This window comes from Condylura cristata, unplaced genomic scaffold (assembly GCF_000260355.1).
Source record: "Condylura cristata isolate star-nosed mole 26May11 unplaced genomic scaffold, ConCri1.0 scaffold00003, whole genome shotgun sequence".
Lineage (NCBI taxonomy): Eukaryota > Metazoa > Chordata > Mammalia > Eulipotyphla > Talpidae > Condylura > Condylura cristata.
Genome location: NW_004567104.1, coordinates 53803176 through 53819865, shown reverse-complemented (window position 1 = coordinate 53819865; position 16690 = coordinate 53803176). Strand labels below are relative to the sequence as shown.

At 32.1% G+C, this 16690-nt stretch overlaps 1 protein-coding gene across 2 annotated transcripts in view; it reads left to right on the top strand.

Moving 5' to 3' along the window:
- CADM2 (cell adhesion molecule 2) overlaps positions 1-8726 on the top strand; it is an 886897-nt gene extending 878171 nt beyond the window's left edge. For both annotated transcript variants that reach the window (XM_012732903.1, XM_012732909.1), the window contains 2 exons: positions 5777-5902; positions 6604-8726. In XM_012732903.1, the coding sequence (XP_012588357.1) occupies positions 5777-5902; positions 6604-6722 (245 nt within the window). In that variant the 3' untranslated portion in view covers positions 6723-8726. The remainder of the gene's footprint in view (positions 1-5776; positions 5903-6603) is intronic.
- The last annotated feature ends 7964 nt before the right edge of the window (positions 8727-16690 follow it).

Below are 16690 nucleotides of genomic sequence, written 5' to 3'. Positions count from 1 at the left end.
TGTACCCCAGTTTTGTATGAATAAATAAATCTTTAAAAAAAAATACATTTGCTAGTGTACAAAATTATAGCATCCTTTATAGTCATATAAATGATATTGAATAAATTAATTGTATACAATAAAAATTCCTGGGATTCTCTGAGACTTACTGTGTTGATGAGATGAAGGGCTTCCTATATAGAATTTAAAAAATATATATGTAGGAATGTTCATGAATAGGGTCATATAAATGAGTGTTGTGAATTATTTTCTCTGAACATCATTAATATATCAATAAATATTCATGAAACTAAGTTAAAATATATACAATGACAAATATAACAGTAACTTAACTTATTAACAGACCTAACTGTAAAAATCTGGAAAAGAAAGGGGAGAATGAATGATTTACATATTACCTGAGATTTTACTGTGAAAGTAAAGAATATAGCAAAATAATACAAAATAAATCAGTGCAATCTCTTTTCAGTGGGACCTCATACCAGTAATGATCTATATATCCCAACAATATGTAATGCATTCACTATGTACATAATTCAAATGACCCATTTTTCATTTACAAAGATCATTTCTGAAGGTAGGTTGACCTGCAGCCTTATGGCAAAGTAGGAATAAGCAAAGGGATTAAAACACACAACACTTCTTCAAATAAAACAACATTAATAACAAAACTAAGAAAAAAATACAAGTATATGTAAACAGAATAAATAGATTCAATTTGTATCCAATGAAAAGAGAAATAAGGTATGTTCACCAAGGAAAAATTGTATCTCAGATGTTTAAATGTAGTTATATACTAAAATGAAGAAAACATTTCACACATACCACTTATAAATAATATAAATAATATAAATTGCTAAAGCATACATTAACAAAAATACAGTATAATAATAATATAAACTGCTAAAAACATACATTAACAAAAATACAGTAAGACTAAATAGAGAATGTCGCAAAAACAAAATGCTTTCTAAAGAAAATCTATGATAGAATATCAAATCTAAGCAGAAGATGAACTTAGGAAATACAAACAAAACAAAATGCAAATTAGTAAAATGATTATAAAAATAGTAAATAGGGAATGACATGTATTTGACATGAATTAGTTTCTATCAGTGTATAATTGGATTTTCCATGGGGAAAAAATTAGAAAAAATGATTATTAGAAGTAGAAAAGAAAGAATTCATAAACAACAAATAAAAGTAGTTTCTAACTTTAATACAACGTTTAGGTTTGTAGATTTTCAAATGAAGCAAAGTCTTAACTAGAAAAATATCGCAAAATATATCTAGGGAAAATATCAAAATATACTGGAGGAAAAAAACAAATGCTGATAGCTGTCAAGCCGGAAAAGCAGGTCAGTTAAAAAAAAAAAAAAAAAGAAAGAAAGAAAGAAGGAAAGGAAAGGAATACAAGAGCCTGAACAATTTCAAGCTTATTTCAGGGCAGAAAGAGACAACACAAGTAGTCAAAACTGACAAATTGTTCTGAATGTTGTAAAAAAAGATGAAGACCACAGCTTTTCTTGAATGTTGATTCATGTAAAAAGTACCTAGCTGTTCGAGGCTCATGGATAAAATCTTCTTTTAATAAGATGTATACTCCATATCATAAATGAATGAATGCTTTGCTATCAAATTTTGGGTAAATGGGAACTGTAAAAATAAATCTGGATATTGAGATGAAACAAAATCCTGTCAAGGGAGCCCTATGACTAGTGTTTCAGATTTTTATTGCAGATTGGAGATCATTGTAATCAGGATGATATTGTCATTAGTGCTCACAAAACAATTTGCAGTAGAAAAAGAAAATGTGATGTGGTATCAAATATAAAAAGCAAAACTGTAGCAGAACATAGGAAACTCTAGTTAAATGAGTAAGGAATTAAGTATGTTGATGGTCAGGAAATAAGAATGATAAATGTAATCCTTACAAAAATTAGACATAATGCTTTAGAAAATAAAATACAAAAAAATAATGGAAATTGAAAAAAGAAGGCATAAATTTAATAAAAATATAATAACATTTCAAAAAATGTTAGTCAAAATTACAATGTCCAAAAAATGACCTAAGGGTTCTCATCAATTAAAATAATTTGTAAACGTTGTTACTTGTGTAAAAAATGCACTTAGAGACACCTGCCATAAACTAGGCTAGAATATGCAAAAACATTCCATAGTTCATGGTAACGGGCAAAAGTTATTGAGGAAAGAAATATTATGGGCAATGACTAGCTTTCAATAAGATTAAGCTATAGCTTATACTTTAGCCTCAAATTTTAACAGTGTGATATCCATTGAAACGGAGGATTCAGATTCCCTGCCCCACTTAAGAAAGGGTGAGCTGAGCAGTGAGGAGAAGCTAAAAAAGATCAAAAAAAGACTAAAAATCTTGGAGGAAGCATGTGGAGCAGAGACACCTATGAAGACGCAGCTGCATTTGCCTTGCTTGGACTTGTACGAGGACTTGGGGGACATGGAAAGAGGCCGAGAGACCGGTGAGGAGGCTGGCAATAGCAGCCTTTATCATGATTTTGCTCTTTTTCTCTCAGACTTGCCTAACCCTTTCTGCCTCTTCACTATCATTCCCCAGTATAAGGTGCCTCTGCCTTGTGGCAAGCTTTGCAGCTGCCACTTTTTTGATATTTGGGCTAGGCATTTACCTTGGGGTAATTTCGGAGGGCGTGTCAGGAGAGGTCTGCCATGCCAGGTGGATCACCTCCGGGAAGGGGATCAAACTCACACTGAAGCCTGTAGCTCACTTGCAGTGCTGCGTCCTAACCTGCTGTGCCACCAGGGAGAGCCAGAATGAAATACTTTCTATGTGCACTAAATTGTAGTAGTGTAAATGTTAGATGACAACATAAATTTCTCTATGTCTAATTTAGTCATACCAAAAGTATTTCAAATCCTGACTGGCAGATTTGACATCACCACAAAAAAAGTTTGATAGACTTGATTACATAAAAATGTAGACCATCTATGGTACAAAAGATCACAAATGAAGAATACTGAAAAAGAAATTGTTACAATACCTTTACCTTGTTACGAAGAAAGCTTGTAACAGATCTCATGCAGGTATTTCAAAATTAATGAATATGGGCAAAAGAAGATACAGTTATGCTAACCTATAATTTAATAAGAATGAAATATTTCCATATTGTATTTACAAAATATTTAATTATAATTCTGATATTAATAGCAAATGGGGAAAAATTATTCAAATTAGTGGAAGGTGAACTTATTACAATGTTTCTGCTATGTGTTTGTTGGTATTTGTTTAAACTCTCTGTTTATTTCCTTTGATACAGCAATACTACCCAGAATTTACCTCCAGGAAAGACAGATATGGAGATATATGAATCAAAGTAATTTCTCAGTATCCCAAAAGAGTGCTCAGTTCTGAGAGATAGTCAGCAAATAAAATGGAAATTATTTCTCACTATTACTTGAGTTAGAGGTGGGATTTAAAACAGATTGTAAAAATTCTAAGAGCAGTAACAGGGAATAAAGTATATCCAACTTACCTTTTGCTCCCTTTTTTTTGAGATCTACATACAGCAAACCTCAGATTAAGGAAACTATTGAAAATATTAGAGAAATCTTAATAATAACTGCTCAACAAATATAACAAATTAACTTTTAATGATTCTTTTTTTTCAAAATGATGCTTGTTTATTTTTCTCAAATAATTTGATGTATGTGGTCTTAGCTGGGTTATTTTCTTCCAGGTGGAGATTGCTCTGTAAATGATCCCTAGGCTTATTTATTCCTAGTTCTTTTATTTTAAACTTGCATCTCACCTGGATGTATTTAACCCTGGAGTGTTACATGCGGGATTTTTTTTTTATTGACTAGGCCTTCATTTGATTATCTAAAAGGTAAATCACATGTTTACATTCAACGGCAAGTGGAGCTGGAAAATATTTTAGTTCTGTACCTTGAAAGAACAAGTAATGAGTTTGTCATCAGCTAGAATTCTATTTCATTCTAATCACCAAGTATTTTTTTTTCCATCCATTTACCTATACACAAATGACTGCCACATCCTGTCTAAAGAGACAAAATATGGCTCCATCAAACCAGTGTATCCAACTCAAAGACCAAGATTCTGGGGTACTGACAGTCCTCTTCATATTGGAGTCCTGCAACAAATAAACCAAGCAATAAATTATTACTGCTTCTTCCTACTCCGTCACAATATATACTGATAGAACAGTGCCAGGAGAAAAAGTACTGCTAAAGGGGAAAACTCTTGGAAATAAATAATTTTTAAAAAATAAAAGAAAACACAGGAAATACTGCAAAGTCATTGGCCCATAGCAATTGTGAAGATATGCCAGACTGATATTAAAAAGGTCTTTACCTTGGCAATAGTTGTACTTCCCTGAAGAACTTGTATATTCTCTTTGTTATTTTTTGCTTCTCTTAATTTTACTCGGCGGGATATTTAATCTTGTTAGTCACACTGTGTGGCCACACCTACAGTTGGTGTTTGGGAACTTGCCCTGCATGGGGCATAGCTGTTAAAGTTTATTTTTTGATTTCATCAACTTTGGTGGTCCAGAGTTTGAAGTTTCAAATAGACTTTTTTTTTTTTCAATCTTCATATATGCTTCTTTGACACAACGGTTCCATTAAAACTATAGTGGACATCAAAACTACTTCATATTTATGTGTTTATAACCAAGGTCTTTCAGAAAATTAACTGCTAAGATTCATTTATGTCTTTACTTTCTAGCTCATAAATTACTTTTTGACTGTAGACAGCTACTAAGATGGTATCTAAAATAAAATTTCTTTTCAACTATAGGCAGCTACCAAGAAGTTTTCTACAATAATGGACTTTGAAGGTTAGGCAGCCTACTCAATCTGTTCTTTACTATAAGGTTGGCCAATAATGGATTTTGTCGTCCAAAGCTTCACTCAATTATATCCCTATTTTGCAAATTCTACAAATAATTGATTTTTCAATTTTTGAGTACTGACAAGTCTGGACTTTCTTTTGATCTTTTTGTTTCTGCTTCAAAACTGGCCATACTTTACTGGGATCATCTCTTTCCTTTAATATTTTACTAAGGCAGGATGTAAAAATATATTATTAATTTGTATCTTTCCAATCACTTCTTCCAAAGATACAAATAAAAAGGCACTAATTCCTCAATGTCAAGTATTAATCATTCTGTCAAATATAGTTAATACAGTTTGGGACATCTTTCTGCCGTTAAATGCCTTCTACCCTTTGTTCTACCACCGCATACTCCTCTGAAGTTCTGAATCTGTTCTTCTGGAAGCATTCTTCTCTCTAAACTGGGGGATTTCCTCAAGCCCTGGTTTTCATAACTCTTCTCCCCTCTATTCAGACTCACTCCCTTGAGGTGTTCATCAATTTCCTTAGCTCTAAATATTTATATAATGAAAATTTGCATAAGTTATACCCATTGCTGGATATAATTTTATTTAGGAAATAAAATAGCTGTTTTCATTACACTAAAAAAACACAATAATTATGTAATAGCATGTATGTGTGTATAATCTCATACTTAAAGTCAAATCTCTAAAAATTCAAGCTCAATGACAGCTGTGTTATAGCCCCAGATATATAGTATAGCTATAGTATAGCACATAATGTACACATTGGCTAAAATATAATACATATTAATGGAAATTATTTAATAGAAATTTGCTCATTTTCAAAATAACTCAGTCTACTGCAGATCTGTGTCTGTACTCCAATAACATCGTAACTTGAACAATATATTCTTCTCTTTTTTAGATCCCAATGCTTTGGCTGGCCAGGCCGGGCCTGATCATGCTCTTATAGGAGGAATAGTGGCTGTAGTTGTATTTGTCACTCTGTGTTCTATTTTTCTGCTTGGTCGATATCTGGCAAGACATAAAGGTAGGGTGTATTTAATATTGTATTCTAAACTTTGACAAAAGAATTCTCAAGATTGACGTCTTCATGAAATTTTTATGTGTGTGTGAAAGGGAGAGAGAATATTTAGTCAATGGCAAAGGTCATGAGGTCTGAGTCACTGAATCAGAAAAAAATTATAGAGCAAGTTTTTAATTTATCTTTAGGACTAAAATTCAACTGTAACTTTAACCATTGGTCATTGCTTTTGTTTGCAAGTATTGGAGATGTGTGGCCATCGTTGTGAGGAAAATACGTGATTCCTTGCAATGGGCTATGTTGCAAGCTATTGATATAATCAATTTTAAAAGTTGTTAACAAAATGAATGGTGACACATTTGACATGTTCATTATCAACATCTTCACAATGGACCTTGATTACTCCAGCTGCGTGATCACGTGGTCTATATCTATCATTAAAGAAGTGAAAGTACTCATTAGCCAAACCACTTTAGCTGTTGCCTCTAGTTAACCTGGTCTAGCTTCATCTACGGTATATACCTGAAGACTGAAAAACACGATACATCTTTAGAAGGGTAGGTTGTGTGGTTAATTATGCCTCAGAAAAAAATGCCCCAACATAATAGGAAATCTGGCATAACTGCCTTCCTAAGTGAATGTAGCTTTAATGTTGGTTACTTAACCAGTCTCGTAGAACTAACAACTTTTTCTTCTAATATTCACAGGAACATATTTAACAAATGAAGCTAAAGGAGCTGAAGATGCACCAGATGCTGACACAGCCATTATCAATGCTGAAGGCAGCCAAGTCAATGCTGAGGAGAAAAAAGAGTATTTCATTTAAAATGCAGGCCAAGATTCTGAGTTTTACTTACCAGGCTGGCTGCTGGAGAAAACTGGCTATCATCTTTCAGAATTCATTTCTACCATCTTCTGCTACCTTTATTAACTTCCATACTGTACTGCTATCAGTAGCCAGTGTATACCAACAATCAGCTGTCAAAGCATCATTCTTTAATTACTGTACCATCCATAATGCAGGACATTTCTTACTGCCTAAATTCCACACCATTGCTCTTTTAACATACAGTGCTTGAATATACAGCCTTAACAATGTTAATCATCTCCTTGGACCATGATATTGAATTGTTTTTATACATTGAAAGAAATGTATGAAGAGGTTTTTTTTTTCCCCCCTTCATTCTTTTCCCCCTTCAAACCATATACCTTGTCAGCTTGCCATTTGACAGTTTCACAAGGAACAGGATTAGGTGATGACCTAATGTTCTTAAGTTTAATCAGAGATTAGAGGTTTACAATGTTTTCTATATGTCTACCTTCAAAGACATGTTTTGGAAACATATGCCCTAGAAAACATACACTGAAAACACTGTAGTTTAGACTCTGGAATGTTTGAGATTATATTGGTAAAGTCGTATCAATTTGCTATATAAATTTATAGTATTTGATACCGGAACCTTTGTGTGGTTCTAATGATGACGGACATATAATTATAGAGATCCTATCTTTAGGTTATTTTAGCTTCACTTACCAATACATTGTTCCAGACATTTTACTGCTTTGGGAATCACAAATATTTCATTTCTAATTTGATTCTATAATTTATTTGTTCCACAAGGACTCACCTGCCTAAACAGAATTGAAATATCCATAGGGCACAATTTTGAGACATTTTAGTATTTGTATATAGTGCATATAATAAATCCACTTAAACATTATTTGATACATATTTAACTTTTTTGGCTGTAGGTAATTCAGTCATAAATAAGCATTTTCTAATGTCCATTATATCCCTTTAGATATTATTACTTAAACCAATATTATAAGTAGATAACATGTATTAGTATTTTTGTCTGTATGTCCTAGCACTGTTCAACAACAAATTTTTCTAGTTCTTGTCAATTTTTATTTGTTATACAATGGAAGCACAATGTTATAAGGAAAGGTAATTTTAAGCTAACAACCAGTGCACAGCCTCAGGTTTTAAATTACAACCACAGTTGAATAATAACCTAAAAATAAACTCTTAGTTTGCTAAAAATTTACAAATTTTAATTTGACAGTTCCAGAACTGCTTACCTATGTTGGTTTGCCAAAAAAGATGTGTTTAAAATATGTTTTCTGTATAAATGAACTAATTCTTTATATTAAATTACTGTCTATGCATTTTGTGAGGTACAAACTTATAAAACAGTGAGTAATAGAGAATTTCTGCCATGCTTTTAACTCCAAGGTGAAAGTCTCTTTCTCTGGATTATTTCTGAAATTTTGGTGTATTTAACCATTAAGAAATACTGTATTCTTAAATATGACACAGAGTCAACCTAAAGTCATATTATTTCTTCGAGTAAAATATAATATTGCTAGGTTAGTTCTCATTAAATTATTATATGCTAAAAATTCAAAATCCAGTTAGATAAAAATTATTTTCCCATTCACAAACATTGCACCTTTAAGAAGAAAATGTGACAATATGGTAGCTATACTTGAGATGTCTGAAAGCATGATGGCCTATGGTTTTAAAAATAATATCTTGGAATTTATTTTTGGGGAATGAGAATGGTTGAGTATGACATCATGTATTAATATCAAGTGAAAGACAAGGGTGCTGTATCTTAGAATATTTATCAGAAAGTATAAATCTTTTAAAGACAACGCTAGAATTTTTAAATTGTTTTTTCTTATTGTTGAAGCATTTATCTTGTTGATTTCTTACAAAAGAAAAAGGACGATGTCAGTCAAGCAGCACTTTTTCAGAATATACAGAACATAAATAATATGATGTGGTTGAGTGTTAACATAATAAATCATATACAGTATGACATTTTAAGGAAATAAGTCTGCATTGATGTGATTGCATGCTTGTTTTTACAGTTCACCCCATACCATCTGTGGAAAAATGCAATAATATGTTAATATAGTATGGTAGTTTTGAGAGAATCAGGTAGGTGCTACTAGACACATTGAAACTAGAATAGGTTTATAAACTGTTCATATCTTTCAATGCATAATCTTTAGAAAGACTCCACAAAGCAAAATTCATCCTGTTAGTACAAAATGGAAAGGTTCTTATTACAGAAGTAAGTTGTATAAACTGCATCATCAATTACTATTTAAAGCCTAATTTCAGGATGCACTTACAAAATTGCTACTCTTCATCGATGCTGTATTTACATCCCTCTTCATTTCATCTATATTCTACTTGGCTCCAACTGCTAAAATGTTGCTTAAATAACTCAATCATTATTTATAGCACTATAAAATTAGAAATCCAAAATTTGTTGTATTTCAAGATTTTTGACTTTTAACCCGTTATAGTAATATGAAAACCCACTAGAACTCTCTAAGAGAAACTAACTGGTATATTATGATTTGTGGGCTTTCATCAAAATCTCTGCCAGTTCATTTAAAAAATATTGATCTGAATTAGGTGTTTCTGTTACTAAAATTATCTGCAATAAATTATATTTTCCTATCTTTAAAAATTATTTTATTTTCACTAAACAAGGAAGTAAATTATAAGTTTCCCCCTTTGTGTAAAAGCCACAAAAAATGAGTTAACATTTCCTAATAGAACCCCGTCAATTGCAGTGCCTGAATAGTGCACACTAATATGCACATAGAGCCACTTCTAGCTCTGCTTTGTGAGTACTGTAGCTACGGGACTCAAAGTACGGAATGTGCGCGAACCACACATAGACACACACACACACACACACACACACCCTAGTAGAATATGGAAGATTATTTTTTATAAAAAGTAGTACTTATTTTCCAGTGTCCTCTTTAGTGTATTAATTGGTTGACTTCCATCAAAAAAGTGTAGACAACATTCTTTTATTCCTTTTGTCCATTTTTGAGTATTCTAGATAGAATGATGATCAAAATTAGGAAGTAAAAAGAAAGTTTGCGAGTGCAAGAATGAAGTAAAGAGTATGAATGGAGCATGATGGTGTGTATACACCGTGTGTGTGTGTGTGTGTGTGTGTGTGTGTGTGTGTAGGAAACTGGGGAGAGAAAGAGTAGGAGGAAGAGAGAGAGAGGGAGAGAGAGAGGGAGACTTCAACTTGTTTTCTTTTACCAGAGAATCCAAGAAGCAGTTGTTTAAGGAACCTGATATTCAAGTTTAATGTAGAAATGGATGATCTCGTATTGCTTCAAGATGCATAATCTTGCTCTCAAATCCCACAATTAAATAACAAATAGAGAAAGAAAATTAACTTTCCTAAAAAAAAAAAAAAATGGCAAAGAAGCTACCACCTCGTTTATTTTTATTTCTTTGTAAAAATATAAATATCTTGATTAAAGGACAGGCTCACTTGTAATTATGTACTCATGATTGTAGCAGCATTGAGATTCCACATAGGCACATGTACAGCAGCTGTTTGACGGTGATGGTTCTTCCATGTAACATAGCAGTTATCGTGTAATTTAGTGCCACTTATTGCAAAGTGTTACCAAGGGGAATATTTAAAATCACTTTCCTTTTCCTTTGGACATAAAAGATAATGTAATGAATGATAAATATGAAATTTCATATGACATTTTTTAATGTGGAGAAAATACAAGCCTCATATTTTACTATAACATTCCCATCTTTTATTAATTACTTAGAACCCTCTAAAAATACCCCAAATTGTCCCCCTTTGCAAATGGTAATCTGTTATGAATATACAAAAAAAAAGCAAGGGACAAACACAAACTACCTGCAACCACAGCTAAAATAAAAGAAACATCTAATAAGAATTACTGAGTAATGCTTTTTATTAAGTGGCACAAAGTACACACTAAAAACTATGCAAAATATAGGTAACTACACTGTACGTACATGTAAGTATCTTGTACTTGCTGTGTATGGATGTTGGAAACCCATGTAATTATAATATGCATTTTGAATATTGGGAAAGAGGAAATCTTAGTGTAGATAATAGAACTTGTTTTGAAATATACACTGGCAATATCGATATATACTCAGTGCAATATCTGCAATTCTATTGCTGGATTCTTAATGCAAAGGGATTTTAAAGAATTCTTCCACAAAATTCAAGAAGTTATAATCTTCATTGTCCTCATACTAAAGTTTAAATTACAAAAACAACTTAGTTTATTTAATTATTAATGCAACACAATAAAATCACTTGGCCAAGTTTTTAGTGTTATGGGAGAGAAACAAACAATCCAAGTTTTAAATTTTAATTTACATTTAATTGAATTTGGTATTCTTAAAATTTCTTTGAAATGTGTGTATGTTTTCATGGATTGTGGTACTCTTACTTTAAAAAAAAATTATTTCATCAGATAGCATAGGCCACCTTTAGTAAGTTAAAAATCACTGTATCTAAATGGACTTTTTATAACTTTTCTATTTTTCCCTTTTCTCTCCTTACTCTACCCCAAACATGCCCTTTGCACTTATACCCTTCCAAAGGCAATGGATTGAAAGTAGCAAGATAAAAAGAGAGTTAAAGGGAACGTATAAGAATGGGTTCAAAACTCATCAGCATTTTTATGTATTGAGATTATTAATATTGAATGCAATAGTTATTGGATAAAGCTGGTAAGTTCTCTGCCATGCATACTTACAATAATCCTTCTACCTCTCACTTTTAACATGGGCTATTATACTTCAATATAAATAGAAGAAATAATTATTTACAAGATATCCCAGGAAGCACTCTTTTGGGACTATCCTAACAGTCCACTCCCCACTCCCTGGGAAATCTCAAAAGCCAACTTCTTTTAGTGTATTTAGTGGTGTATGGATCTGCATTTGTTTTTCTTTTTCTACCATTAGCTGTTCCTATAAGAAAAAATATGACAACTTTATAAGTATAGTTCTTTTCATGCCTATTAATATTTCAATGTAATATAATTGTGTTGATTTTTTAAAAAGTAACTTAAATGGCAACACTTTGCAACTTTGCAATCCAATCTAACATTTCATTTATATTAAAATACAACAAATTCATATAAGTAGATGCTGTGTTTTTAAGTAAAAATTATGTATGTAATTTATTTTCCCAAGAAACATTATCTACGTAAGTTTTTAAAGCTGCTTCCTTATTAACAATCAATCCCTGAAAAATGAATGCAAAGTATTGCCACAAATGCCCACTTTATTTTGTCTGCATAGACATAATATGAAGTTTCAAGTGATGATTTAATTATTAAAGAAAAATGACATTTTAAAAGCAGATTTTCCTCAACGGGGGAAAAGATTCGAGAACGTAACTCAAATTATGATGCTGAATATATAGTCAAAGTAAGATGTTTCTATGTTATGTGGTTATGTTACAAATAATATTTGGTCTTATCTTTACCATCTTTACATATATCTATATCTATATATAGGTTTATAGATACGGATATGCTACAAGAAATGTATGGTTATTTTGGAGAGAATGGGCCCAAATGTGAAAAAAATGTAAAGAAAAAAACACTATTTTCCCCTATGAAATATATGTATATTTAAAATGAAGAAAAGTTAAAAGATTTGAAGATTGCAGGGGCAAAAGAAAATCCTACCAGGGCTCAGCACTTAAGCACTTTTCCTACATCCAGGGTCAGAACAGCAGAGATTCCTACACGGACTTTTAAGTGCGGTATAAAATGCCACAACACACTTCTCTTACACACAGTACTGTCGAACCTCAAATGCTTTCCTTCTTCAATACTTTTCCTTGTACATGAACTAATAGACACTTTTCTCTTTATATTTGCTGATAGTGAAAGTTATATGCAATAAAATATTTGGTGGTCGAAGCAGTGGTTACCAGTTGGTTAAAAAAAAAATACTATGAAATGTAAAATGATTGTTATCTCTTGATCCTTTTGCTTTTCTCTGTGTTTCTAATGTATTGGATGATTCTCACGAATAGAAAGAAAAATAATTTAGAATATTTTCAAAACTAGTATTCTCTCTTTCTCCTTAACAATGTATAAAATTTTAATCTCTTTACAAATTTATTTAACTGTACCTGCTGTACTTCTTGTAGATTCAATGATGCAGTCAAGTAGTAACTCAAGGATTTACAAGCTTGTAATTACTGACCTATTTTCTTCATGTTCAGTTCACATCAATATTTGTGAATTGGTTGTTTAGCTTTTCATTCAACCAAAAAATATTCCTTCAAGAAAGCTCCATTTTTATCATAAAATTTTCAGCATAACCAACATTGGAACAAGTCTACCATGTTAAAAAGATTTAAAGACTTATCTCGGAAAATGGTACCCAGAAATGCAGGTGTTCCCAGTATTGTAGCTTCAAAAATAAAATGTTCTATTTAAATGACCTGAAATTCATAACTTTTGGAAGGGTATATTTAGGCCAACATAAAAATAATTTCTGTGCTGTAAAAAAATTCACCCAAATCAAGCATACTGCACAGAACATAAACATAATTATTGAATCTACTGTTACCATTACCATTTCAAAAAAACAAAATGCATATTGTAATATTAGGTACATGACACTTGCATGTTGATATGCCTATATACTTACAAAGTATTCAATGTGTACTTAGTGGCGCTTAAACTATGTCATGTACAACTCTTATAAACATCCTTACAGGGTTCCCATTTGCACTTCATCTTTCAGTAAAGTCTTGTCAGAAAAAAAAAATTGTCTGATACATATGAAAAATAAAATCTGAATTTTAGTTATCTGTTGGACATTACTGAATTGTCTATTCATTTAGTTCATTTTCCTAGGCTTGAAAACAGACATTGAAAGATGGAACTTTCTTTTTCCCACTGACAGATTATAAAGATGTTACAGAGCATCCCTTCTTTCCAAACACATTATTTTGAATATCTTTTTTGAACTGCATACATTATCCATTCATGTTAGATTTCCTCAATGATGTCCACTTTCCTTGTAAATTTCTAAATGGAAGTTTTAAAAATCAACCAGTAGTTAAATAAGTGATACCTTATTCATACATAATTTAATCTTTACTCCTTGGAATATATGAGCCTTGTAGTATGACTAAGGGTTAAAAAAAAACAAAGTAACTGACTTAAGGGAATTTGCTTGAGATTGCCAAAATTTTGAAACTCTGTAAAGAAAATTTTACATTCACTTATGTGTGTTTACAGATGTTGACTATGAACGGAAGCAAAAATACTTAACCCTTTTTTTTTCACACTCTAACCAGTATTATATAGTTCTACTACCTAAGATACTGCAATTAATAATATCAGTATGTCCATCTTAAGCTTATGCCAATAAGAATTTGAGATAAGCTTTTAAATTTATGGAGGGTTTTCTTTGTGTCTTTGGAAGTTCACTTACCATAAGGTATTTTATAGTCTACTTTAAATAACAGATTTTGTTATACAGGGTAAGCCAAAGGCTGTACAAGAATTAGTGTCATTGGGTCTGATATTTGTGTTAGACCATGAAATATTCCATTAAAATTTATCTGTAAATACAAGGCAAGATTTTGTATCTGGTTTATTTTATTAAATATCACTTTATTGTCTTATTCAATGCCCCCCTGCCCCCCAGCAAAGGAGCCTTGCAATATACGTCAGCAAATTAATACTGTATTGAAGAACAAATTCAATATCTGAAAGAAATGGTGATATTTGAAGTAACCTATTCATAGACATGATAGTTTTTCTTATTGTTAATGAGGCCCAAATGCCCACTCATATTCAGCTCTACAACCATATACACACGATGCCATGAGTACTGGAAAAATAATTATTGTTTTCATCACGGCAATTGCTGCTTCTGTCAAAACATTTTTTGACATATTTTAATCAAGGTATGTTGGAATGCTTCTTACTACAGTTGGTGAAAGGATAGGGTTAAGTCCCAGTGCTGTTAAACGAATGCATAAAAGTTTATGCATAAAAGTTTTAGCGCAAAGAGGGACTTTCATTTTATGACAGTTGTAGAGTGATGCTAAAGATAACTGTACATTTCTGGAAAAGCAGTTCCAGGAAATAAATCTCTGTTTTAAAATTTCAAGCCATACTTTGCTTTGCAAAAGCTAAGGATGCCTTTTTAATGTTTTGGAACATAACAAATGAAAAATGTGTAGAGAAGAGTTAAAAGAGGAAGAGAAGTCTCCTGGTCGCACTTTCAACGCGCCACTTTGTGCTGCTCTCCTTTTAACCAAAACACAACTACTGAGCACCCACTATTTATCAAGTTAGTCTACCCCAGGAACTACACCAAGAACCTAAAATAGAGTTTTTTTTTAATGCCCAGATCTTCAAAACCTGTTAATCATTAAATTATTGTTTGAAGCAATGACCATCTTCTGCATTTTGGACATTTTATGTTGGACGAAGTGGAGGAAATTCTAATTTTAAAATGTTTGATTATGAAAAGAACTCATAATTTGATGAAACAGAAAAACTAGTATATAGACTTTTAATCAGTCCTCATAGTCTTATATTTGATAAATGTGTCTATCTGAAAAAAAAATTCTATGCTGGTTTTGTTTTAAATCTGAATAACAAGCCAATAATTTACTACTCTAGGAAATTTACTCATCCTTTGTGACAAGAATCAGCAGGTTATCAAAAATATACAATCTGCACTTATTTCTGTAAGTTTCATTCGCTTTGTCTTTCCTAGTTTCAATCCTTACACAGGTATATATGTAATCTGAGTATAAGGAACCTGTAGGGAAAATGTCTCACATGGTTTGGAGTTGGTATTCAGTAATTGCATAGTGTAGACTTTAAAAGGAATGAAATGTTGCTAGGAAACAATACTCAAGTGTTACCATTCATATAACAACTTGAAACCATATGTAATTGGTAAATTGACATATTGGTATAATAGTGGTACAGTGGATTTTTTTTCTTACCAAGAAAGAGAATAACAGGAAATAGAATTGTTTTTCACTATGGTGAGAGGGAACAAATTATTTAAATTGAATTGGAACTTCCTAAAGACATTGTCTACTTGTTAATCTTAACAAATGGGAACATGTCCTAATACCCTCTCTGTCAAAGATCAAAAAAGTTTAAATAAATCGGGTCTCAAAGAATCATGGTCCTGTAGACTCTGAAGGCTCTATGGCAGGAGCACAGGACTCCCCCTTTAACTACAGAATACTACCAATTACATATTCATTTGCTTAAAAAAAAAGTTTTTTTTTTTTAAATTGGGTTTCCATTAAAATATAACTTTGCACCTCTTTCTATGAATTATCCATCCTGTATTTTAGGCTATTCCCTGCAGTCACCACCAAGTAACAAATTATTTCATGTGATGCTAAAGTACCTTCAATGGCCTGTAGTTGTCACTGGTGATGTAATTTTAATCATATTTTGTTACAGATTTTCTTTTTAATTGGATGGAGCTATAAAATGTGACTTGCACATAGTGCTTTCCTTAAAAATTGGGGCATATTTTAAGTCTCACAATGAGCTGGAGTATAAGATTTTTTTTTTTTTTGCCATAGTTTTGCATCAAATGTCATATCCACAACTATACAAATAGTTTTCAACCAAGTTTGTCTTCCTTGTACCCAATTTTGGGGCTAAGGTATCAAAGTATTCCCCTTGCCACATAATAAGAAATCTGGTCTCTGACTTCCAAATGCCCTGGCATAAAGCTCTCAAACCCTTGAAATATCTGGAAGTGATGTGTATCTGTGTAGGCTATGATATGACTGTGGTTGAGGGCTCCCTCAAGCCTCTGAGAGAACCTGGTTTCCAGGAGAACCACCTAGGTGACTAGAAGTCTGCAACTTTTAGCCCACCCCATGTATTCCCTCTTCCACCTCTGGAAGGGGAGAAGAACTGGCTGTTGACTCAACCACCAAG